This window comes from Pteropus medius, unplaced genomic scaffold (genome assembly GCF_902729225.1).
Source record: "Pteropus medius unplaced genomic scaffold, Ma_sr-lr_union100, whole genome shotgun sequence".
NCBI lineage: Eukaryota > Metazoa > Chordata > Mammalia > Chiroptera > Pteropodidae > Pteropus > Pteropus medius.
The window spans coordinates 5804262-5831944 of record NW_024340698.1 but is presented as its reverse complement, the minus strand read 5'-3'; the positions used below and the strand labels follow the sequence as shown (position 1 = coordinate 5831944).

The following is a 27683-nucleotide window of genomic DNA, read 5'->3' as shown; positions in this document are numbered from 1 at the left end:
AACGTGGGAGGGTAACGAATGGAAATGAATGTGGTGTGGATGAAATTGAACAGAACGAACGAATGAACAAATGAAATGAACTGAATGAACAACGTAGAACGAACGAATTTAACTGGTTTGTTTGTTTGTTTGTCGGTTCTGGTTCGGTTATTGTTTGTTTAATATGTCGGTCAGTTGTCGGTTTGTCGGTTTGCCTGTCGGTTCGGTTTGTCGAAAGAAAGAAAGAAAGAAAAGAAAGAAAAGAAAGATACATCCTGGCAAGCCCAACTGCCATTCATCATCTATGAGAAGGCAGAGTATGTCACCATGGTTAAGCCAACAGGAAAGAGGAGGGGAATCCCATCTCTAGGTCTCAGCCATGTCTAAGCAAGTTTATAGCTACATCCTTCAGGGTGGACAAATATGAGCATGTTTGCAAGTGGAGGGGCAAGGCTGTAGTTAGGGGCAACCATTTAGAGTTGCTGCAAGAGTTATAACAAGTAAAGTAGGTTCCTGAGGCAGGATGTGAAGGGCTCAACAAGAGGATTCTGCCTGTCTCCACATTCTGTTCCTGCTCAGATCCAGTGCAGTATGGCTTCTTATTACTGTATTCCAATGAAACTGTCCATCAAAGTCACCCATATCTGCTGTACTTTGGCATTAATTGCTCAGTAGCATGTGACACAGTTGTCTACTCTCTCCTTCATGGAAAATGTCTTTGGTTCCCAGACTCCACATTCTCCTGGGTTCCTTACCCCCTTACTAGTGACTCCTTTTCCCTTTTCCCTTTTGTTTTTTTCCCCTTTCTTTCTCACCTCTAAATGTTGCAGGGACCCAAAGCTAAATATTGGGTCCCTTTCTCTTCTATCCACGATCTCCTGAAGTGATCCCATGCCATCGTTGAGCTTTATATATGATTCATACTACATGAACTCTCACCTTTACACCTCTAGACTACAACTTGCTCCTGAACTTCGGACTTAAACACAACTGCTCACATGGTATCTCCAATGGGTATCTACTGCATATCTAAAATTTAATTGCTTCTCTATGTTTGAATTTCTGATCTTTCCCCTCTCCAGAAATGCTCTACTTTCAATCTTCTCTATCTTAACTAATAACACCACCCATCAAATGTAACATCCATAAAACTGTAACAACCTGCTGTCCACAGGTATGGGGGCATGGGAGGGTCTAGAGGCCCCAGTATTTGGAGTTTACAGATTTCCAGAGTATAAAGTGTCTCAGGGGAAGGGGAGAGAGGGTTGAACAGGTAAAGCATAAGAGATATTTAAGGCTGTAAAATTATTCTATATGATAATGCAATTATGGATACATAACATTATGGATTTGTCAAAACCCATTGAACTTTAGAGCAGAAAAAGTGAACCTTCACACAGTTTTTGTCTTTTTCCATCTGACTTATTTCACTTAGCATACCCTCAAGATGCACATATGTAGTCGAAAATGGCAATACTTCATCTTTTTTATGGCTGAATTCCAGTATTCCATTATATATACAGGATGTAGGATAGAATGTAGAATGCAGAATTCCATTATATACTATATCTTCTTTATCCATTCATCCATTGATAAATGCTTAGTAGTTTCCATATCTTGGCTATTGTATATAATGCTGCAATGAACATAAGGGTACATATATTTTTTGAATTAGTGTTTTCATATTCTTCATTTAAATATCCAGAAGAGGAATCACTGGATCATATGATAGTTCTCTTAATTTTTCAAGAAACCTCCAAATTGTTTTCCATAGTGGCTGCACCAATTTACATTCCCACCAATAGTACACGAGAGTTCCCTTTTCTCCATGTCCTCACTAACACTTGTTATCTCTTGTCTTTTTGATGATACTCATTCTAACAGGTATGAGGTGATATTGCATTGTGGTTTTGATTCACATTTCTCTAATAATTAGTGATGTTGAGCATCTTTTCATATGTCTATTGGCTATCTGTATGTCTTCCTTGGAAAAATGTCTATTCGGATCCTTTGCCCATTTTTTAATCAGGTTGGTTTTGTTATTATTGTTGCTGAGTTGTATAAAACCATATGATTTCACTCAGTGTACTATAAAATAAAAAAATAACAAACAAAATAAGACAAAAACAAACTCATAGACACAGACAACATAATGGTGGTTACTAGAGGGAAAGAAGGGTGTGGGGGAGGACAAAATGAGTAAAAGAAGTCGAATATATGGTAACAGATATAAACTAAAATTTTGGTAGTGAGCATGCAATAGAGTATACAAATATCAAATTATAATGTTGTATACCTGAAAGTTATGTTATTAGCTAATGTTATCCTCATTTAAAAAAATTTAATTTAAAAACGTGAACTTGATGTTTACAAAAATTTTTTACAAGAATTTTTAAAAAATCATTTAGGTCAGGGGAATCCCAGGATAGAATGTAGAATGTGACAAAACAATTTCACTGTACACAAATTTATGAAACAAACATACTAAAAAGGATGAGGGAAGGAGGCGCTGAATTTAGTAACTTCAGGTATCAATGGAGTTTGTAAGCTCATGGCAAAAAAAATCCCTACATAATCACTGTGCTCTGTGGTTGAAAAAGTTGTTTTCCACGAGAGTAACAATTCTGAAACCACTTTACATATATTCTGGAATTAAACAATTCAAGTAAATGGGTAGCAGATGGTGGTAGCTAGGTTTCTCAAGTTGGAGTGAAAGTTTACAGATAAGCAAGGGGAGTATAGAATCATTTATGTGGTGATAGATCAAGCATCAGTATGAATTCATGTTTTACTTAATAGAAATATAGATGTTACATATAGAAATATTTATGTGTGTATATGCACACATTAGTATACACACATATATTGCCTTGCTCTGTCAACTGAAAGAGCCTCAAAGCAACAAAACCCCAGCAGCATTGAGCACTACTAGGGCCCAGATCTTGATTTCTAATACCATTCTTCAATTAAAGGAACTAGATTCCTTGGATAAAAAGGTTGTTACTAGGACTGGAGAAGGAAATATACAATATGAGCCTGGAACATCTTGTAGAAAGTAAGGAAGTGGTCAAAAAAAATCAACACTAGTGGGACTATGTCAAAGGGACACAAGAGTCAAATGAAAAGAGCTACCACTGTCCAAAAAGGGGGAAATTTCAACAACAAAATGAAGTAGTATTGGATAACCCAAAGTATAAAACAAATAACTATGTGCCCAAACTCATATAAATAAATGATTAAATAAATTAATAAGTGGGAGAGAAGAAACATATCCGTGCAGAATTCCAAACAATTAATATAGATACTCCATCCTCAAGGAGGTAGAGCATAATTCTTCACTCCCTGAGTGTATAGTGACTTCCTTCCAAAGAGTACAGTATGGAAAGGGGAGAAAAAGAATAACTTTACAGTGGAGAAACCTGATAAACACCACTTCAGTCAGGTGATCAAGAATAACATCACCAGTGATAAGTCATGCTAATAAATATGTACCTTTGATATAACAATGGCACATGTAATCTCAGTCTATTAATGGTAAAAACATCAGATAAATCCCAATAGAGGAACATTTTTACAAAAATATCTGACCAGTATTCCTCAAAACTGTCAAGGCTATCAGAAACAAGGAAAGTCTAAGGAACTGTCACAGCCAAGAGAAGCCTAAGACATCACGACTAAATGTACTGCAGTATCCTGGATGGAATCCTGGAACACAGAAAGGACATTAGATAAAAACTAAGGAAATCTGAACATTAACTATATTTAATAATAATGCATTAATATTGGTTCATTGATTGTATCAAATGTATCACTCTAACATGTTAATAATAGGGGAAACTGAGTGTGAAGTATGTGGGAACTCTGTTCTAGCTTCCCAATTTTTCTGTAAATCTAAAAGTTCTAAAAATAATTTAGAAAAATATCATTTTGAAAAAGAAGTAGAGGAACTGTTTAAAACAGAATAGAAAGACACATTAACCAATGTAATTTGTGGAGCTTAGTGGGGGCAGCTATAAAAGTCATTCTGGAGACACATGGGGAAATACGAAATATTGGATGGTTCTTTTTCTTAAGTGTGAGAATTGTGCTGTGGTTAAATGGGATGTCCTCACTCTTACAGGGGAGGCATACTGACGTATTTAGGGATGTTATGATGTCATAAAGTGATATTATGATGTGATGATAAAACCTGTAACTTATGGTAAACAGTCTGGGAAAGAAAAAAAATCACATTTGAGAGAACAAAAACAAAAGGAACAAAATGTTAGGAATGGTGACTCTAAATTAAAGTATATTGGCTCTTATCAAACCATTCTTTTACATTTTTTGTAAGTTTGAAATTTTTCAAAATAAAATTTTAGAAAAAACATCAGTAGGATTTTAGAATTGCACAAAATGATACAAAAGTTCATCTGGAAATATAAGCATGCAAGAATAATTAGGAAAAACCCTTAAAATAATAATAATGAGGTATGAACTAGCAATGCAAAATAATTAAAAGACTGGTAATTTTTGCAACAGATCTAAATAAATATGGAAATTCAACGTATGAATAAGGATGGCTTTTCAAATCATTATGTAGTATAGTGTGTAAAAAAGTTAATAAATGGGATTTCGATAACCAGATAGCTATTTGAGGGGGAAAAATGTTGAATCTTTACCTCACTCCTTCTACCTAAATTAATTCCAAGTGAATCAAAGATTAAAGGTTAAAAAGAAAACTTAAAAATACTGGGAAAATACATTAAATTTATTCTTAAATGTAAAGAAGGCCTTTCTAAGCAAGGCACAAATCCCAGAAGCCATAAAGACTGATAAGTTTAACTACATAAATAAATAAATGAATAAATAAATAAATAAATAAATAAATAAATAAATAAAACTCAGGAAAATATTATTAAACATATAACAATGTACCAATTTTTATAGCTTACAGAGTTCATACAAATCAATAAAAACAAATCATCTGATAGAAAACAGAACATAGTCATACAGTTCACAGAAAATGAAATATAAAAAAAACAATATACATGAAAATGTGTTCCATCTCCTGCATTAAAATGCATTACAGCTTCATAAGATGCAAGATACCATTTATTCACTTCCAGATCATCAAATTTTAAAAAGTTTAGTACCTAGTATTGGCATGGGTCTCGTAAGAAATTATTCTTATACATTATATGTGGAAGTGTAACTGGGCAAAGATTTCTGGAGAACAATTTGGCAGTAACTACTGAAATGAAATGAAAAATACCCTTTGACCCAGCAATTCTATTGCTAGGAATGAACCCTGTTGGTATAATCTCATTATATGTACAAGTATGTTCACTGCAATATGGTTTAACAATAGTAAAATGTTTAAACATTTATAACATTCATACATCGGAATACCACAGTCATTAAAAAGAATGAGGTATTTCTATACATACTGATACAGAAAGATCTTATAAGACAGCAAAAAAAGCAAGGTACAGATTGTATGCCATCTGATTCCATTAATGTAAATTTTGTTTAAAGTATATATTTGCTAGCAAATAATTTTTTTTTTTCCTGAAAGAATATACAAGACACTTTAAGCTGGTTACCTTTGGAGACAGGTGTTAGGAATAGGAAGGAAGGGGGCAAATTTCATTTCATACCTTTCTGTACCATCTGATTTTTTTGCCAAGCGCATATATTATCTTTTTTCCTCTTTAAAGAATATTTGATTAGTAGATAATTTTGAGATATTCCTAGGAAGAATTAAATACCAGTAGTGCAATTTTTTTTAAATACTGCAGATAAGTGCCAAGTTGTGCAAACTAGAACTTCTCCTTGAATTTTCAAGAAACTTTAGATTTGCCTCCTAATGCTTTAACCATGATGTCCTGTTAAGTATAAAGTTGTATAAAGTGACATTTTGTAATGGCTATATAATAAATTTGTGATGGAAAGATTAGACACTGCTACTCAAGGACCAAAATTCTTATACCCTGAAGTTCATTTGATAATTTATAAATATAAATGAGATTACACATTCTATTTCAACTCCAAAAAACATAAAATTGCAATAAGACTTTACATATATAGTAAAAAGTATAGTATCCATTGAATTTAGTAAAACAGCATCACATTGGGAAAAAAAAGTCATAAAATTAGCTCTTACATTTTTCTGAGGACAGAGAAGCAGAAGAAAATGAGATTAAAAGTAAAAAAAGAAAAAAAACTACTAAAAACAGGGTGAGGGTGAGACAATCATTTATTTATTAGACAGGGCAAGATCATTTAAAGAGAGAAAACATATCCAAAAGAATGTGTTTAGCTTGGTGTTACAGGCATCGATGCTCACAACAAATAACACTACTGAATACATCATGGAAATAGGCCACAAACAACCAGGAAGATGCTATCATGCCACTTAAAAAGAAGCTACAGTGCTTAGGAAACAATCATTAGGGAGTTACAGAGCATCAGTCTCCAATTCGCTGATCTGCATTTTCTGCAGCTGGGCCATTAGCCCATAGCATTTGGCTGGTTCCCTGATTATTAAGAAGTGATTCTCCCTATATTCTAGAGAGCCTTCAAACTTCTGAATGTCACTGAATTCACAGTCAAATTCAGGCTGAACTAGCTCACATCATTACATTTTTGGGACTACCCTAGGTAGTCATGGACTGTCTCATATTATAAATAAATTCTTTACATAATTCATTTAGCACTGTTACAATGCACCCAAATCACCTTTAGCTCAATGATACATACTTTTAAAAGACAGCAGAAATTCATTGCAGGAAAGTAAAGAAGAAATTTGGGGAGCTTACTTGGCCTGAGGTACACAGATGCTAGCAAAGTTAGACATGGCTGAAAACTGCTATGTCAATTGTTTGCCAAATTATTTGGCATCATTTTTAGCAGGACTTTCCTGACTAGGCAGGCAAAGATTTCAATTTTAGAGATTAGCCAAAATATTATAAGTGAGTATATCATGAATGCCTGGCTATGAGGAAAGACAATTCAGTATAAGGTTAACTGAGAAGCCTGTTAGGTATCTGACCCTCTGTCCTTACATCTACTAATTTTACCAACCACTTCCTTTCACAGCAGTCATAGTTCTCAAGATGATAAGTTCTTACTCCACATAGAACAAAACCACATTTGGAAAGCCAGTCATGAAAGACCAGATATTACATGAATCCCTTTATAGTAAATGCCCAGAATAGGCAAATCATAGAGACCGAGGGTAGATTAATGGTTACTTAGAGCCAGGAAATGAGATGTGACTGCTAAAGGGTATAGGGATTCTTTTGCTGTGATGACAATGTTCTCAAATTGACTGCAGTCATGATTGCACAACTTGTGATGATATTGCAGAACCAGTGAATTGTACCTTTTAAATGACTGAATTGTAAGGTATGTGAATTATATCTTAATAAAGTCATAAAAACACATTAGTAAAGAAAGACAGCCCCAAGCAAATCAAGTCATACTGAAGGAAATGGTCTACAAGCCTGATGTAAGGAAACTGTTTCTTATACACTATTTTGATTATATTATTATCATTTTAACCTCTGACTTCACATTTTTAACTCATTTCTAAATTATTTTAGTTTATCAGAAGATTTCTAACTTTGTTCTCTTTAGAGACAGAGTCAGTGTTCCACAGACAGACTAGGTTGGCAAAACAAAACAAAACTAAACCACAATAAAAACCCAATGACAAAATAATCTCCTGCTTTGGGGCTGTATGTTGCTAGGCAGAATAGAAGAGCTGAGGTTCATTTCTAATGGAAAAAATGCCACCAAGCTCACCTAAAGCACATTTCCTTTTCAAATCTGCAGTTATTCCTTTTACATTTATACAATTCAACATAAGCAATGTTTTCATACCTGTAGAATTCAATAAAAGCAATGTTCTCTACAAAGAAATGTTAAGCTTTCTGCAGATCAAAGAGCTAGCCAAATTTCCCTAAAACTAAAATCACTGTTTCTAAAAAAATTCTACTCTTTATTCTCTTCCTCATCTTCAGCAACATATGACAAAGATGAAAAACTCTAAGCCTGCTACATATCAGAAGCTACAAAACAACTTCTTAAATTACCTTGATTTTTTTTAAATTAAAGATATTAGTTCCAAATATTTAGAACATATTTGGCCCAATTCCTTTGAAGTCTACCTTTAATGACAAGTTTATCTTTACTGATTCACTAGTATAGGATGTAACAAAATAACAGATTTTTAATAAATTAAACTGGCTAATGACAAGTAATCAGTTTTCCTCAGTGATTACTAACCTTCTACATAGGCAGGATAATTAAATCACAAATGGTCTTTCTGGTCTATCTTCAACTATTATTACACTACATAACCAAATAGGGAAATTTTTACAGATAGATGAAGAATGCACAAGTAGCTTTACAGCATGTTGACTTTGTTAAAAATATTTGTTACGATAAAGAATTTTGGATGCAAAAATTACTCACTGCACATAGAACCCCAGAGAAATGATGAAATAAGACAGCTGATATTAGAAGGTATATAGGAGTTGGGTGGGGTGAGAAGTAATGGATAAATTAAAAACTGACAAGTACCTGCTGAAGCAGAGCCATTTTTTAGGAGGCATAAGAAAAATTGATAAGTCACCTTTTTAAAATTTCTTTAGAGAAGTCCACTTGTTGTTAAGAGCTGAAGACCATTTTTCTATCATTCATGCTGCAAAATGCAGTAGTCACGCTATTTCCAAAAGGATCCTAAAAACTGTAGTGCAAAAGAAATCTAATAAAATAAATAATTACAAAACCATCAACATTTTTTCAAAAAATGTGTTCAAAACAGTGACTTTTACAAAAGATGTGAATTTGTTTCAAATGAAAAAAGGAATTCTCATTATGAAGATCAAAGACTCCTTTCACAGATAATTTATACTGCATCAATGATTTAAAGGTGTACAAACAATGGCCATAGACTTTTTTTAAATTATGTCTGAAAGATCAATATAAATACTTATGGAGGGGGAGTGTTTTATACCCCAAACTCCAATATCTCATCTCTGTGTCCTGTCCTGATATTATGATTTGTAAAAATCTTAACGACGCAATGATTCAAGTTTTCGTAACTTCAATGATGTGTTAGAGGACAATGCATCTTGGTTTGAAGAATTTGTTGTATCCGAAGGCCGGAACAGTACTCTACCACGATGATTAAATACATAAAATGAAGGGTGATTCCTTAATGTGTCAAATGTCCTTAAAAAAAAAAAAAGCATCAATTTTAGATAAACCTTACAAAGCCTATTTGAAAATAAGCAGGTTTCTGACGAATTATGAATTTACTATGGGTTATATTTTAAACTATGTTTAAATCCATGAAATCATACTGTATCTCATTTTTCTGTATAAAAATAATAAACTTAGAAAAGCAACAGAGAGCCCTCGAATTTTTTTATTCAGCCATTCCTTCCAGTGTCTATGACTAACACAAATAATTGCTCAACTTTAATCACCTCTGTAGATCTAACACTAGCCCATGACAAATAGTCTTTTTTAAAAAAACAACAGAGATTGTACTTTTGATTATTTTCATTTGACCCTCACTATTCAAGTCCTATGATCATTTCACAGATCTGTTTTCCAAGAATCTTTCAAGTACAATGAAAAAATTCCTTTGGCCCTTCTGTACCTGCTGTTGTCCAAACTCATATATTTTGCTACCACCTACTTAATGTGATTCTGTTTTACTTCTTTCTTTACTGGCCCCTTGCCTGTAATTCTTAGTAGACTCTTTGTAAGAGCAGTAGTGGGTGGTGATAGTGGAGTGGATTCTTCTTTTCCAGTGGGAGATACGTAGTCTAAAAAAAGTTCTTTTTAGACTACATGTATGTAGGTGTATGGCTTTTAGTTAGTTTGTTTTTAAATATTATTTTCCTGGAAAAAAGAATTCCTCCTCTGATAAAAACCCAAGTCTCAAAGTCGGCCCACCTAAACTTCCAAGTGTTCCCCCACATAAAACAGGGAGCCTGAGATGTGATTATCTACAATATAAATTAAAAAGTAAAAGTAAAAAGAGGGTATGTTTCCTCTAACACATAAATGTTTGTTGTGAATCCTCCTAAGGAAATATTGTAAAGTTAAATTTTCCAGGATCAAGAAAGTAGATAAAGTCCAGAGATGGAATTAAATAAAGCTAAAAGATGACTTTATGAAAGTAAGAAATATGGAAAATAAAAGCAAGCAAAGCTCAGAAAAAATAGCTTAGAAGAAGTACAGGAGAAAAAAGAAAGCAGAGTAACAAATATATTTTAATTCAGGGATATAAAAGGGCCTGAGAGTAGTTTATGTAACAGACTAGGTTCAAGTGATAGAGGAAACAGAAGACCCCTCATTCTTCCCAAGACTAAGCTGGGACAAGAGGATAAAGAGAGTCAAAAGGAAGGAAGCGGGGAGGTAAGGAAAGAGAGGGAGGGAAGGAAAGGGAGGGAAGGAGAGAAGGAGGGGGGAAGGGAATGAAGGGAAAACTTTCTGAGGGAATATCTTCCTATATATCTATTTCCATCCACCTGTCCATGCAACCAACCAACAAATAATTTTAAGCAACCATAATAGAACATCTTATTCTAATTTCAATAATCTGTCACTCAACATCCATTCTTCCTATCATATCAAACACTGCCTCAATATTTTTACTTCATTACTCATAAAGACTGTATAATTAAAATATAAAAACAAAACCAACTTTTCTGTACCAGAACACATACATTTAAAATTATGTACATGAAGCAAAAATCCCTAAGATATTAAATGCCTACAAAAAGGGAAAGACTTACTTATTTTTTAGTTCTGAAGTAGCATCCATGTCTTTAAACTCCCCTGCAATATGAACTATACCATAGCAGGTAACTGCAAAGGCCAGAAGTGTCTGAAGAACTATCTGTGAGTATAAAGATTGAGGTTACTAAATAACATACAAATATTATTATAAAAATTTACAAATTTCTCTCCATCTCTTTTTAGCCTCTAACAGGTATTTCTCGCAGATCCTATCAAGGAGTCAATTCTCATTTTAAATGATATAAACTTCAACACATTAAAATCTTCTATAAATTGGCTGCAAAAATAGTTGTGGGTTTTGTTCAAATAGCAGAAACAGGTACTGAGCCATTCAGCTTAAGAAACAGAACATAACCAGTACCTTTCAAGTCCTATGTGTCCCTCTGTAATTATATCCTTAACCCTCCCTCTCAAAGTTAGCTATTGTTCCAAATTATGCATTAATCAGTTCTTTGCTTTTCTTTATAATTTTGCTAGCTATGTATGTACCTCTAAAACATATATTGCTTACTTTTCCCTATTTTGAACTTTTTCATGGGATTCATCTCTGTTGCAGTATACAGTTGTCGTCTGTTTATTTTCATTGTGTTTTGTATTTCTTTATATGAAAATACCACAACGTATCCATTCCACTGTTAATGGTTATGTAGGCTGTTTCCTGTGTGTTACTTTTACAATGTCGATATGGATATCCTTGTGTATGTCTCTTGGTGCATGGGAGTAGAATCACTGGTACTAGAGTATATGCATGTTCAACTTTATTAGGTAATATTAAACTTCTTTCCAAAGAGGTTGTGCAAGCAAAAACGTGCAATGCTTGATATTAACCAACACAGGATTACAGACGTATTTTATTTTCTTGATTGTGATTTTCTGTTTTTCAAATTTTCCAATTTGTAAACAGAAGAAATTTATTTTAAATAAATATAAATGAATGTGTGTGTGTATCTATAAAGCAAAGGTGATGGGAGAATGAGTTAATAACCACATCTGCCATAGCTTTAATCATAGACAACTGAAGTCAAAATAAGCCACAAGCTGTTACTCTAACTTTATAAATTAAATTCTAATGTCATACGTTATACCAGTTTACATTCCTACCAAGTATACCAAGGTCTAGTTCATATGATGCAATCATAGGTATCATTAACAAGAATGTGGTAAATCTATGAGTCATCGTGAAAATATATCAAGATAAATTAAGTAATAAAAATCTAATTATAAAACTATACATATATACAAAAATGCATAACACCATTTGCAATCTACCAAAGAAAAATTCTGAGTGTTTTGATTAGGTAAAACTACACAGACATAAATAAAGATAATGTTGTTTATGCACAAGAAGAAAACTGAACTACTGGTACACTCCAAACCGTTCAGAATAGAAGTGCTGAGCAGTGGGGGGCAGTTTTTGTGTTGTTGGGTCTTTTTGTTTTTGTTTTTAGTATGTGGTCAGTTTTACTTTTTACAGTTACTGCTTGATTCTGTTACAAAGAACTTACTATTTTGTAATTTAAAATTCAATAAAGATAAAAATTATGAGTGAAGCTCACATATCATTTTAGCTTAAAAAAAAAACATTTCCTTGATTTTTAGTTTTATCACCTATGTTTATGTCCCTAAACAATATTTTGTTAGTTTTGCTTTTTCTTAAACTTTATATAAAAAGGAACTTTTCAAAAAATAAAGTCAAATAATCAACTTTTGAAGTCCATCTCAGACTATGGACAGAGCAACTTCTAGAAAGACTAAACTACAGTTCTAGAAACCAAACAGAAATCTTTTGTTTCCAAATCTTTGGGTTTTACAATGAGTGACGAAAAGTAGAGTACAGATGTAATTTCATGTCTAGGAAATTTTAAGAGAATAAAAACCAGTAAAAGATATTGTAAGCAATATGGCTAATTTTTAAAATATATATTAATGGAATATAAATGATCAACTTACATCTATTGGCAGTGATTCATCTTCCTTTTCTGTTAATCGCATATAAGAACGATCTATAAACCAGAAGCATACCATTATGGAAATTGTAGTTCATTTTTCTTTCTTAAAATGCAAGCAAATCAACATACCAAAGAAGCAGCTGACTTATATGCTACATAAAGTAATGCGAATTCTAGATTCCTCAAAAACCTCTATCTTCTAAGTCTGTCAGCCTGATCTTGAACTGTTTTATCCTCATCATGACCCACTTTGCCACCTTATAAAACAGGGTAAGAGTGACAGGTTAAGTGTAAGCAAGAAATACCTACACATAATTTTTCTTTCATTACTACAAGAAAACTAGAATCCTCTAAAACGAAACCATTTCTTTCACTAACTGGTCACAGAAATCACATTATTTAAAAATTAATAAGCCTACAGAAAATCTCAACTCTGAAAGAACACCACCATCACATAGAATTGGTATGAAAATCTTTTTCCTGAGAATATGCTGGGGCAGTAGTGGAACAGGAAAAAATCCAGGACATCAATTTCTGTTTCTGTGATTAAATTATAATGCTGCTGCTGCCTTAGTCTCAGGAAGCAGCAAGGTATGAAGGAAAAAAAAAATCAGGATCTGGAAGCTGATAGGCCTGGATCATAAAACCAGCTCTTCAACTTTCTGTAACTGACATTATCTCATTCAATGTAATGTAACATGTATCTCAATTTCAGAATGTTAAAATGGAGGAGTGGGAGGGTAAGTGTCTTAGAATTAAAGAAATACAGTATCTTCTCACTGCCTAAGTTTCTGCAACAGTAAAATGGGAATAATGTGAGGATAAATGAAATATGTGATAGGCACTCTGCCATAATAAAGTTCCTTACCATAGTATGTTAGCTGCTGCCACAATCTGACATGACACAATTAGCCTCAAAGGTAAATATTAGTCTTTCCAACTGAGCATTATAAAGAGGTCCCATTGCAGTGACAAATGCCACAAGGCATTTTCATCTCACTGGAAACATAAAAACACAAAATCCTAATTCTAGAGAAACCTTGCACAATCCCTAGTCAATAATATATTGTGAATTAAAAAACAAAATTGTTTTGAGTGAACGTGCATTGACTCAAAAGAGGATGGGTTTAGAGACATTTCTGAAGTTTTCTCTTACAGAGTTTATCACAAGTGTAAAAGAAAAATCAAACCAATACCAAAAATAGGTTTTGGCTAACTTCCTACTGTCTGTTCAGTTCCCAGCTAGCTTTTTTCTCTGCATGAAGCCTAATCCGACTCTAACATTGCCTTTAACCAGGTATCTCATCTGTAAAACTAAGAGGTTGGACTTCAATGATCTTGCTCTAGTACCTTAAAATTTTACAGCTGAAGCACATTGTAGAAAATGCCACAGCACTCCACAGAATCCTACCCTCCCCTATAGGGCAGTGCTTCTCAAAGGAATGTGAACACAAATCACCTGGAGATCTCATTGAAATGCAGATTCGGATTCCACAAATCTGGGGCGGGCATTTCTAACAAGCTCCCAGGTGATTTCAACTGTTGACCTCACTTGAGCAACAAGGCTCTAGGACTACCCCAGTCTCCATGTATCTTTACATACTTTCAGTATAGCATCTATCACTCTTTTTGTAATTATTTCTTGATCCATTTGTTTCTCCACTTGACTTTGAACTCCCTTAGGGCGTCACTGTACCTCTAGTACCTAAGCACAGCGTCATTTCAAACAATTCACCAGGAATGAATTTTATAAGGCAGTGTAGCACATAGACTCTGGAGTCAAACTGCTTGTCTTTAAATCCTGGTCCCACTGTTTCTCATCTCCGTAATTGCGTGCACGTTTCTTAGCTGTGTGTCTCAATTTCCTCATCTTTCAAAGATGATAATAAGATATAATAGCTTCCTAACAGGACTTTTGGTAGGACTGAATTATATAATATATGTAACGTGCTTCGTTCAGTCCCTGGCACTTGGTAAGCACTTAATAATGTTAGCTATTATTATCATCAAAGATTGGAGCTTTAGAGAAACCAGCACAGAACAGGGGAAACATGACAACTAAACGCAATGTGATACTCTGGATTGATTCCTAGAACAGAAACACATTGATGGAAAAACTAGTGAGATCCAAATAAAAGCTAGACTTCAGTTAACAGTAATATACCAGTGTCAGTTTCTTAGTTGTGACAATATACCACGGTAATGTTAAGATGTTACCTACGATGGAAACTGGGTGAGGGGTATATAGGAACTCTCTGTAGTATCTTTGCAACTTTTCTGTAAATTGAAAACTTCTAAATAAAAATTTATTTTTAAAATATGTTGCATTTCCTTCAGACAATGTCATAATACATGTATGTATTAACAGTAGTTAAAATAATTGGATTATTTTAATTATAATGAAACAAAAGGTTTTAACTTGAAAAATACTGGAGCTTTGAAGGAATTCACATTTCATTTTCTACTTCGTTCCTGAAGATGAAAAGTAATCTAGCAACTAAAAGAATAAAGTTCAAGTTTGAATTTATTTACTTCATTCGACAAATTTATTGAGTACCTATGGTGGGGGAAATTGTGCTAGGCACTAAGATTACAGCAATAAACAAAAAAAATATACATTGTTCCTGCCCTTATGAGCTCTATAGGCTAGGACAGGGGTCAGCCAACTTTACCTGTAAATGGCGAGATAATAAATATTTTAGGCTTTGTAGGCCATACTGTATCACAACTATACACAATTCTGCCTTTAGAAAGCAGCCAGACAATACCTAAATGAATGGGTGTGACTGTGTGACAATAAAACTTCATTGATGGACACTGAAACTTGGATTTTATATAATTGTCATGGATCATAAGATATTCTTTTGCTTTATTCCCCCAACGAATTAAAAATGTAAAAAATTCTTAGCTCAATATGAAAACAGAAGGGAGGCTGCATTTGGCCCACATGCCAGAATTTGCTGACCCTTGGTCTAGGAGAGAAGGAAGATGTTAAAACAGACCAGCTGTCTCAAGACTGCACTGTATCTTCTGCTGGACTCCAACTTTCTTCTTGATGATACAATTCTATCTGTACGATAAAGTATTTTACTCTTTCTTTCATTTAAACTTCTCAACCGCTCTGTGACACAAAAAGGGCAGGAATTAAAATCCACCTCAGTAAAGCCTCAGAGAAGGAACACGACTTGCCCAAGGTCACAGATTTAGCGGCAAAGCAAGTTTTTAATAACCAGCCCTCCGGACTACCAGTCCAGCGCTCTTTCCCCTGTGTCTCTCCATGAGGCAAACGGTCACTTAACTTCTCAGTCACTGCCTGAACAGCCCAGGAGTGCCCCAAATGCTGTCCCCTAGTTGTCATGGGACCACGAGCATCCGAGGTCTTCAATGTGACACTTTGCCTGATCAGCCCTACGCTGGATCTGACATTACCTGCCCTGGATTCCCAGATAGACTCCCTCTTTGCCCACCTTGCAGCCCGCCAGTCCCACTCTGAGCCCTCTCCCAGACACCTCCTTCTAATGTTGCTTCGATCTTTCACCGAGGAGCCCCACACTGCTTCTCATAATCACCCCAAACTCTAAGGTCTTGAATGACCCTTCCTGGGACACTTGGTCTGACACTTCCTCTGGGATGCGCCCACACACCGCCCCTGGAGTGCAGCACAGGAGCAATCCGTGCATCCCTCAGGCACTTACGCTGCGCAGCGGAAAAGGCCGCGTGGGCTAGGGCAAAGAGGCCGATGCCCACTAGCCCCTTCCACAGCGACGGCGCCATGATTCCAGACGAGTAGCAGCCCAACAAAAGCAGTGAAGGGCAGCGAAGCAGTTCCCTCTTCCACAGGCGGGTGTATGCGCAGCGCAGAGAGATGACGTCACTGGACCCTGATTGCGAAATGTCTCGCAGAGATGGAAAAAACCGAAGAACCTTGAGAAAGCGGAAACAAGAATGTCGGGAAGAAAGGAAAAGCACACTGAAAAAGGTTCACGAGTGCCCGCGAGGAGAGTCTGCGCTGCGCTGCCTCTGGGAGGGGCGGAGCTGAGCGGTGGGTAAAAGAAGAGGCGAGAGCGGACCAATGGGGAAGCGGAGAGGAAGGGCGCCAGCAAATGAGCGTGGGCCGCGGGGCAGGGGGCGGGGCCTGCGGATAGGCCAGGGTAGGGCAGAGCGGCGGTAGGCTGGAGGGGTTGGTCAAAGGCCCTCGGTGGTGGTTTTCTGTCCCCAGCAGGAGATTTTCATTTGTTTGTTTGGCTTTTCCCTCAAGCTGTGTCCTTTGTTTTCTGTTGACTTTTCCTATGCATCAGCCCTTTGGGAACCGGCACTACGGAAGGAGACAATACTGTGAAAGCAGAGGCGGGTGGGGTGCAAAGGAAAACAGCCTAGGATTTGGAGCCCTAAACACGTGTCACGCTCAGGGGGATCCTCGGCTAAAGTTAGTTCCCTTCTGCTTACCTTCAAAAGGTCTTTACGAAGGATTCACGCCCAAAGGGATGTAGCGCAGCGGGAGTGTTTTGTCATGAAGAAAATCAGTTTACATTAGGGAGAAATGAAAGGGGAGGAATAAAAGGATGGTAACAACTCAGGCCCATCTTATCTCCGTCTCTGTGTCTCTCAGTCTGTCTCTCTGATTAGAATAAAATGTACTCTCCTTTCTCGATTTTTCTTTATTACTTTATTCCCTAAAATGGAGACATTCGACAGTGAGGTTCTCCTCTTGACCTCTTTTCACTCTGCTATTTTGCAATTTCACCAATTCATTCTCACCGCTTCAGCCACTGGAGACATTACAGTGGTTCCAAATGAACATCTCTATCGCAAATGTCTCTCCTCAGCTCCAGACGTGCATTTCCAATTACCTGCTGGACATTTATTTCTATCCCGTGGCACTTCAAACTTAATATGGCCAAAACAGATTTCATCCTTTTTTCCAAACTCTGCACCAACTCCTCCAGTGCCCCCTGACTGGCACAGGGTTGTAAACTGCATATCACAAGGTAAATGCATAGCGTAATCACCATTCTTTTCCCCTCGACCCTGTCAGAATTCTATGTTTTAGCTGTATCTTGCTTGACGATGTCTACCTTGACCACCTCTTTTAAATTTGCAATCTTCATATTTCTGATCCCCTTAACCTGCTTTATTTTTATCACCTTCTAACATACTCTATAATTTACTTATTATATTTATTTTGTTATTGTTGTTCACTGTCTCTCGTACCCCACTGGAATGTAAGTTGCAAGAGGATAGAGATTTCTATGTCTAGAACATTGCCTGTCACATGATAGGCATTCAAATAAATGTTTGTTAAATGAATTAATAAATTATGGGATAGAATGGAGGATGACGGATGTACCCTTGTTTGAAAGGATCTCTATAGAGAGTTCTTCCTTTAATTTGAATTGGGTTCCAAAATCCCCGTGGACTTATATGCTCTCATAAATTTTAATAAGTCTTTGATTGATGATAAACATTTTCTGATATACTTGAGCTTCCTCAAAGCTGGAAAAAAAAACTAGAAATAAAGAAGTCCTCCAAGAATTATCAGATTTCCTCACCTTTACCTATATAGTTTTTGTCTTGGATCTCATTTACAAACCTTTCATTATGGTCATTATTTTTCTATGGGAACTCTCCAATTTCTTCACCTCTAAGCCAAGATTCGACACAGTACTTGATCAATGTCAAGTAAAGTATTGTGTATTCCTTACAAATGCAGTTCTATTTAAAACTTCACGATCAAGGAAAACCAGGAAATAATCTCTCTGTACTTGACAGGAAAGTACTTCCTTCTCCACCACTGGGAGGCAACAAGATAGAACAGATAGTTGAGCAAAAAAAAATCTTAAAGCTTTGTTTTAGCTTCGATAATGGTCAAATTGAAATTAACCTTTTCGGGTAACCTATTAAATTACCTTTTCAAATATTAATTTATCTGAAGCAGAAAATGATTAGGAGGTTTCTTAAAGGATCTGAGACCTTATTCCTTTTTTTTTAAAAGATGAGATTGTGGGAAAAAAGATAGAGCCAGTAAGGAATCTGATATTTGTATAAGCCACTGATATGTTATCTTAGTGTTCAGGGAAATAACCTGTGTATGTCCAGGCATTAAATTTTGTTCTCTTCACTACCTTCTTAAAATGCATTCCCCACTCTCTTCCTTTGACTCTTACTCATGTACTGAGAGCAAAAGAAACTACACTAGTTTCATATTTTCTAGAAATAAGTGGTTAACTCATATTTATGGAATGAGATTTTGTCTTACCTGTGGATCCCAACCTAAAAGGAAGCCAAGATATTTGTAGTCGCAGTTACCACGGACCGGACCATATCGTTCAAATAAGTACCTTGGGTACACTCACACATTGTTCTCTAGGTCTGAGTTAATTTCAAAGGTGCAAAGTACAGCTAGTGGCAGCACTGTTTTCATGAGCTCTTGGAACGAAAGTCAAACCTCATAAGAAAGAGCATTTAAATTCCTAGGTAATGCCAGAAATGCCTTTAGTTTTCTCAAAGAAATGGCCATTTTCCATATGCACAGGAGATAATGATGTGGATATTATTAAAGGTGGGAATAATGATCTTTAAAGCATGTTTCCTACCCAGATGTTATTTATGAAGACTCATTTCATTTCCCCAGGATGGTCAGTTGAAAAGAGAAACCAATGCAATTCCAGAATTGTCTTCAAGTTAATTAACTTTTTTACATGCCACCAAACTACACAACTTCATATACCACTCATCTATGTCTCCATTTTCCATGCTGATTCTCCCTCCACCTAGCACACTCTGTTTCTTCCTACCTGGTTCAAAACTCATGACTACGATAGGCATATATTTATTGAGGGTACTAAACCTTTCTTCAAGGTACTTATATTTATTACAACCTCCCTGGGTAACAAATTCAAGATGTTTACTACCTTTTGGGTAAACTAGTATTTTCAATTTTTATATTGAAATTGCATCTTCTCATTTATTTTCTTTACAAAAGTGATGTGTGCTCACTGTAAGAAATTCAAATGATAAAACAATGTATTCCTCTTAAAGAAAGCATTAAGTGGTTTCTTGGTGTTTCGAGTTTTGAATCTTCATAAACAAAACTATGGTACTTGATTCAGATCTTTAAGGTTTGTTTGCTGGAAGGTCCGTAATACCATGGTTAAAAATATATACTCTGGAATTAGATTGGGTTTGAATCCTTGCTTCTCTATTACTACCTCTGAGAGATTGGACAATTTACCTAACTTTACTCTACCTCAGTTTTCTCATCTGTAAAGTGGGGATAATAATAGTACTTACTTGATAAGATTGTTGTCAGGATTGAGAGGATATATATAAGCTGTTTAGAATAATCTTACACATAGCAAGCACTCAATAAATGTTAACCATTATTATTATCGCTGTTTCTGCTGTTGACTCTTCTGGCTGTTTATCTATACTGAAGTTCTTTATTTCTTTAGTCTTACCTACAACATCATTTGTTTCTCCCCTTTGATTATTTTAATTGCTCTCCTCTGGACTATTTCTAGCTTTACTAATATCTCTCTTAGGGTTTCATTACCACATCTGCACAAAGTATCTTAGGTTACTTGTCTGAAGTTAATATAATTATTCATTTCAAATAGCCTGGATACCAAAAATGACACAGAAAATCTTATTTGCTTTTTTTTTAGCACATTGGGCTGCTCTGTTTGGAAAAGAAACTGGAAACTCCAGTATAATTATGCTGGGTTCTAACTGATAGTTGTGACCTAGCCTTTATTCTACTTCTTGAATATAGGCATTCTCTGTACTACTGCCTTAAGACTGGGTCTTTTTCTACCCTCTCTTCTTTGGGAGATGATTGTTGGAGTAGAAACAATCTTCCTCTCCAGGAAAGAGGCATGGAAGAGATGATGGAATGCAGAGTACCCATCGAGGCATTAGTTTCATAAGGGAGAAGAAAACATCTCTTCCAGTGAGGCTGGAGGGGAGGAAGAAAGAATTGGCACTGATGAGATGTTTAAGTAGATTGCAGGGTAAGGAAAGTGAGGACTATTTTTTTGAGGATCTTGATTTCCCCAGTGAAAGAGGAGGCAAGGTTTGGATTCCAGGCGACTTGTCTGTATGAGTATGGAAGTCACTCAGGGTGATGGCAGGGCTGGGGTGGAGGGAGCTGGTGGTGGGGAGAAAAAGCTGTGAACCAAATGCCCAAGTCCTCTGTGAATGTAGCGGAGCGACTAGGGAGCCATCAGAGGACAGCAACAAGGATAGGAGACGTCGTTCACCTTCTGTGAAGGGTGGAGGAGTAATGAGCTTGGAATAACAATGGGGAGTAAGCCAAATGCCAACTCCTCTTTCAGGCCACATGATACAGGGCGTGAGTTGTGTATATGTGTGTATGGGTGGTGAGGAAATGACTTGAAACAGCTTCAGAGAATGCAATGTCCCTGGTGACATTCAGGTACTGTTAAAAGAAAGAGACGGAGGGAGCATCAGTGCAGCAACTGAGAGGGTTGGGTAGTTTGTTCATAATGGAGGGCATTCCAGAGAGTACACAACAAGGATTGGCAAGGAGGACAGTAGTGAGAGGAGAAAGTGGTAGGTGAGAGTCAGAAGAAGCATAAGGCAGTGTTCGGTTGAAAGAGAAGTATATTCTGAGAGGAGCTGAAGGCTCACGAGGATTGGCCCTCTTGATAGAATATTGCCATCTCAAGATTCCTCCTGGAACTCTGATGTAAAGAGGCTGCTGGTGATGCCTACTAAGTTGCTGTAGTCATTTAAACAGAGGTAGAGTCTGGGGTGTGAAGACTTGCTAACTATGGTCAGGAAAGCAAACTGTGACTTTGTTTTTTTTCAACTTCCAAACACTGGGATACCAGAGGGGGCGGGGGAGGTAGATGGGGTAAAAGTGGTCAAATATGTGGCAACAGAAAGAAATATAACTATGAGAGGTGAACATACAATGTAAATAAGTATATGCCTTACTGTTAAAATGTGCAGCTGAGACTTGCTGAATTTCATTAACCAATGTCACCATTAAATCTTTCAATCAATCAGTCAGTCAAGACACTAGGAGAAGGAAAAATGGTTTTGTGCTGAGTCAAAACAGGATTGGGTGGTTAGGTCTGAAGAAGCAGGTAAAACTCTTTGCTAGTCTTCTGGGGTGACCAAGATAGATCTGGAAGTGGGCAGTGGGGAGACTGGGGAGGATCCTCACCTGGGGTTCTTGCATCTACAAAGCCTAGCCCTGTGTGAACAGGCCAGTGTGGTTAGGCAGGAGTCAGGGCATAGGGCACATGTGGTAACAAGTTTTCTTGAGAAGGCACAGACAGACCCAGGTACTAAGAGGAGAGAATGGGATGACAGTCACTGGGACAGTTCTTGAACCAACTTGAAGTTGAACACCATTCTAGCACTTTTTTTTAAACTCACTGTCCTCACAGAGCTTGTTAGTGGGAGTGAGTTTACACTAGGGCAGCTTGGAGTCGCCCGAATGTTACTTGTTTTAACCAGGAGGTTATATCACCATGAGATGAAAATGTTTGAGAATCATGAATTCTAGGCGGAATGATAGGAATTGGATTGATAGTGGTACCATTGATGGTATGAAAAATTTGAGAAAGAATAAATGTTTGCAGGGAGAAAATAATGAGCTCATTTAAAAACATTTTTTTTAGTTTTTGAGATAGGTAGGAGCCTGAACAGGATATGTATCCAGTATCTAACAGGTAGAGGCCTGAAGGGAGGATGGCAGGTCAGGCTTGGAATTTACGGTTCATTTATGTGGAGGTAGAAACAAAAGTCTAGAGAGGACAAAAAGCCCACATAATAAGGAGTGATCTGAGAAGTACAGGGAAAATAGGAATCCACTGTTCTCAGAGAAGTGAGAACTGTGAAAATTCTGGTATGTGAGATTCAGAGGCTGAAAACAGAGAAAATATCCTTTGAGGAAAAGAGCTGAAAGATGGTGCCAAAAGTGACTTCTGTCAACCAATGATGATTGTTGGTGCCATTTCAGCATCGACAGGAATCCCTAATTTGGGGTGTGCCAAAGAAGGAAACAATTCAGTGCAAACAGCTCAATTGTGATAGAGTACAGCTATGGAACACCTCAGTAGCATTACAGCTCAATTATGGATGTGAAGCTGGCTATGGGGTGGGCCCTGGGGCAAGGTCTCTCTCTGGCTAGACTGCTTGCTTAGGTCCATTCCCCAGGGAAACACAATCTTCAATCTTTGGTGGAAAATGGAAGTGTGTTATTTGAGCCAGAGTAATGCTGTCTATACAGGGAGAAATCCCTCCTCCCCAGGTCCCTGATTGGCCTGTCCTTATGTAAATGAGGACTCCAAATCCTCTAGTTTGATTGGTACAAAAAGCACTGTCCTGACTGGTAAGATGAAATGCTAATCAGGAATGACACGCCCAAAGGGCAGACAGGGCAGGCACCAGAGCTTTGCTAAAGGGAATCCTGCTCCACTCCATAGAGTCAGCCCCTGCACAACAGCTTCTTCACTGCAATCATGGCCATTCCTTACAAGCAATCAGCCCAAGGGTCAATCTCTTCCACTGACATGCAAATAGAAATCAAGGCTCAACTATAACAGGAGGGGCACACACAATCCACACAAGGGACACACCTGGAACACTCAGCTCAGGTGACCAGGGAGAATGTGCCACTGGGCCCCAAGTGCACCTACTACATAAGACCACTCTGCAAAGACTGAGAAACATAGCAGCTCTACTTAATATATAGAATCAAACATAGGAAGGCAGCTAAAATGGGAAGTCAAAGAAATGTGTTCCAAATGAAAGATGAGAACAAATCTCCAGAAAAAGAACTAAACAAAATGGAGACAAGCAATTACCAGAGTTCAAAACACTTGTTATAAGGATGCTCAACAATCTCAGTGAAAACTTCAATAAAGAGAAGGAAACATAAAAATGGAGATAGAAAACATAAAAGGGAATCAGTCAGAAATGAAGAACGCAATAACAAATGAAGAATACATTAGAAGAAATCAAAAGTAAATTAAATAAAGCAGAGGAACAAATCAGCGATTTGGAAGAGAAGGTATCAGAAAACATCCAATCAGAACAACAAACAGAAAAAAAGAATCCCTCCTAAAATGAGATAGTTGAAGGCACCTCTGGGACATCAAAGGTATCAACATTCACATCACATGGGTATGAGAAAGAGAAGAGAGAGAGCAAGGAATAGAAAACCTATTTGAAGAAATAATGATGGAAAATTTCCCTAACTTGGTGAAGTAAATAGACATACAAGCATGGGAAATGCAGAGATCCTAAACAAGATGAACCCAAAGAGGCCCACACCAAGACACGCCATAATTAAAATGCCAAAGGTTAAAGACAAAGAGAATCTTAAAAGCAGAAAGAGAAAAACAGTTCGTTACCTACCAGGGAGTCCCCATAAGACTGTCAGCTGTCTACGGCCATGCCACCCTGAGCATGCCTGATCTCGTCTGATCTCGGAAACTAAGCAGGTTCGGGCCTGGTTAGTACTTGGATGGGAGACCACCTAGGAATATCAGGTTCTGTAGGTGTTCAAAAAAAAGACTGTCAGCTAATTTCTCAACAGAAACTTTGCAGGCCAGAAGGGATTGGTAGGAAATATTCAAAGCGATTAAAAGCAAGGACCTACAACCCAGATTACTCTACCCAGCAAGGCTATCATTTAGAATCAAAAGACAGATTAAAGAGCTTCCTAGATGAGAAAAAAATGAAAGGAGTTCATCACCACCAAATCAGTATTACAAGAAATGTTAAAGGGACTTCTTTAAGAAAAAGAAAAAAAAGATAAAAAATATGAATAATACAATGGCAATAACGACATATTTGTCAACACTTAAATGTAAATGGATTAAATGCTCCAATCAAAAAACATAAGGTGGCTGAATAGATAAGAAAACAGAGACTCATTTCAGATCGAAAGGCACACACAGACTATAAATAAAGGTATGGAAAAGATATTTTATGAAAATTGAAACAAGCAAACAAAAAGCTAGGGTAGAAATACTTATACCAGACAAAATAAACTGAAACAAAGGCTATATCAAGAGACAAAGAAGGATCTACTAATATCACTTGTAGGTATTTATCTGAAGAAACCCAGAATACTACTTTGAAAGGTCATGAGCACCCATATGTTCATTGCAGCATTATTTACAATAGCCAAGATATGGAGGTAACTTGGGTGTCCATCAATGGATGCATGGATAAAGAGGTGGTACATATATAAAATGGAATATTAGCCATAAAAAGGAATGAAATCTTGCCATCTTCCACAACATGGATGGACCTAGAGGGTATTGTGCTGAGTGCAGTAAGTCGGATAGCGAAAGACAAATGCCATATGGTTTCACTTATATGTGGAATCTAAAGAACGAAATAAATAAAAACAAACAAACTCATAGAGACAGAGAAACATTTTGAGGGTTGTTTGGTGTGGGTGTTTGGGGAATTGGCGAAAAAGTGGAAGGGATTAAGAAGTACAAATTGGTAGTTACAAAATATGGGAATGTAAAGTATAGCATAAGGAATATAATCAATAATATTGTAATAACTATGTATGGTGTCAGATGGGTACTAGATTTATTGGGGCGATTACTTCGTAAATTATATAACTATCTAATCACTATGTTGTACACCTGAAATTAATATAATATTGTATGTCAACTGTAATTGGATAATAAAAATTATTTTTAAAAAAGGAAAGAAATGCTAATTAGGATAAAGCTGTGCAGCCTGATTGGACAGGGAACAAATCAGTCCTATTGGTTGAAATAGGATACCAGGACCTCCTGCTCAGATGGCAGAAACACAGTGTAAGCAGGCAGTTCAGTGCAAGCGGCAGGTGGCATGCGTGAGAGGCCCTGTTTAGAAATGGCTTCCAGGTTTTAAAATTTGAGCCCAGTTAGCCATCAGGACTCCTTCCTGGTAGGCGTCTTCTTTCTTAGGGTGACCCTTCTGAGCTGGCGAAATTTGCTTTAAGACAGAAGGGAAACAGAGCAAGAGGAGAAGGAAAGATGGGCCACACCACAAAAGATTTCTTCTTCCAGGGGAGTGTTTTGGAGAATGGGTAAATTTTAGTACAAACCAGTTGAATCTTCTCTGCGAGATTGATGAGTTTTTCTGTCAGGTTCCCGATGTGAGAGATAACTTTTATCAGATGTTTACATCTAAGGAAAGCTCAATATACAGACACATTCATAATCCTTGCCTTTGAGTCCATTCTTCTACGAGCTACTACAGTGTTGTTTTTCCCAATGAGGACAGAACAAGGAGAATCCGATTTAAATTACAGAGATGGAGATTTAGACCACCCCCAAGGGAACAACTTCTTATCCTGTTAAGAGACACTGGGGCACAATATTGAGATGTGTTATGAAAGATAGATTCCCCCGAGAGCTCTAAGAATAGAATCAAAGTAGACATAGTGCAATTTGTAGCTGCTTGATTACGCTGAGCCGAGATTTCTTTTCCAGAAGACAGTGGGCTAGATTCGATGGCCTTCATTCCCTGGCAGTGCCTGAGTGTGCATATTCGGTGCTGGGGCAGCTGGTGCGGAAGGGGTGGACAAAAGTTAGCTCCATGCAGAGCTAACTGGAAATGTTGCGGCCCCTTTAAGAGCGGCGGCAGAGGCGCGCGTACCGCCGGCTTCCCTGGGGCCCCGCCCCATTCCCGTGAGCCCTCGGGGAGTGGTCTGACCGCGGGCGGCGGCGGGTGAGGAGCGGGGCGGGAGGCGGGGGGAGTCATGGCTCCGCGCGGCTGGCTGCGGGCGCCCCTCCGCCGCGGTGTTGGTGGCGGCGGCCCTCGGGCCCGCGGGCTCACGCGTCCGCTCTGGTTGCTCCTCGCAGTGGGCATCTTTGGCTGGGCCGGGGCTTCGGACGGCGCTGACAGAGCGGCGAGAGCCATGGACGAGGAGATCGTGTCTGAGAAGCAAGCCGAAGAGAGCCACCGTCAGGACAGCGCCAACCTGCTCATCTTCATCCTGCTGCTCACCCTCACCATTCTCACAATCTGGCTTTTCAAGCACCGCCGGGCCCGCTTCCTCCATGAAACCGGCCTGGCTATGATTTATGGCAAGTGCCTCACCTCCACGTCCGTCCCTGGCGCTCCCCCTTTCTCTGCCCGCCGGTTGCTTCGCCTCCTCTCCTCGCCCTGCTTGTCCTATGGTGAGACTCCCTTTCTACTGATTCCTTCCATTCTGCCTCTCCCCTCCCCACCCATTGCTCTGCCTCACGCCCCATTTTGCTGCTACGCCCCCGGTTATCTGCTCACCCTGTTTCCTCAGCCCCGCCCCCATCTTTCCTGCCTCACTTGCTTTCATACACAACTTCCACACCTTTTATTCCCCTCTGACCCCACCCCCTTTATTCTTCCTCACCTACATGCCTATGCCTACCTAGCTTGGGACCCACGACTGAGGATGGGAAGGGAGTGGGTGCGGTGTCTCGGATTGGTCTGGAGACTGGGGGAGGGGAAGACATTTCTCTGGGGTGTCAGTTTGTTTAGGGTACACTGAAGCTGCAGTAGTATGTATCTCTACTGCTCAGAACCTGTGTTCCTTTGGAGCCAGTGTCCGCCTTTACCCATCACCCAGTTCTTGCTACGCCCTGTCCTTTCGAGGTAGAGAACGAAGACCTCACTCCCATTTTATTTAGTCCAAGTTAAAACCAGAACGCGAAAGAAGCTAAAGAAGGCTTAGGCATTTTTTAATGACGTTCTGATGTATTATTTGTAATATCTGATATGCATATGTATGGTTGATCCTTACAATTCAGGAGTACCAAGGTGAGGACAAGGAAGAGTTAAAGGTCTTCCAGCAGTGTGTTGTACTATACGATGGACGGTTCAGCCAAGCAGACATTAGGAACCCTCATATGCAGTATGACTTGCTAGTGGCATAAGGTTATTGACGGATCTCTGAGTAAATGGCTTCCGTTCTTGTGCCTTGGT

At 37.8% G+C, this 27683-nt stretch overlaps 2 protein-coding genes and 1 pseudogene across 3 annotated transcripts in view; 2 read left to right on the top strand and 1 right to left on the bottom strand.

Moving 5' to 3' along the window:
- Positions 1–4876: 4876 nt before the first annotated feature.
- MMGT1 (membrane magnesium transporter 1) lies at positions 4877–16769 on the bottom strand. Its single transcript, XM_039875028.1, has 4 exons — positions 16427–16769; positions 12733–12785; positions 10779–10882; positions 4877–9201 (listed from the first exon to the last, which is right to left on the bottom strand). The coding sequence occupies exons 1-4, from the start codon at positions 16503–16505 to the stop codon at positions 9042–9044; spliced, it is 396 nt and encodes a 131-aa protein (XP_039730962.1). The 5' UTR covers positions 16506–16769; the 3' UTR covers positions 4877–9041.
- Positions 16770–24149: 7380 nt separating this feature from the next.
- Positions 24150–24268, top strand: LOC120613339 (uncharacterized; annotated as a pseudogene).
- A 2129-nt stretch (positions 24269–26397) lies between these two features.
- The window catches only part of SLC9A6 (solute carrier family 9 member A6), a 49554-nt gene continuing 48268 nt past the window's right edge, over positions 26398–27683 (top strand). The window contains exons 1-2 of one of the 2 annotated variants that reach the window (XM_039875017.1): positions 26398–26447; positions 26582–26806. In XM_039875017.1, the coding sequence (XP_039730951.1) occupies positions 26638–26806 (169 nt within the window). In that variant the 5' untranslated portion in view covers positions 26398–26447; positions 26582–26637. Of the gene's footprint in view, positions 26807–27683 lie in introns of both variants that reach the window. The other variant, XM_039875012.1, reaches the window with a different exon arrangement.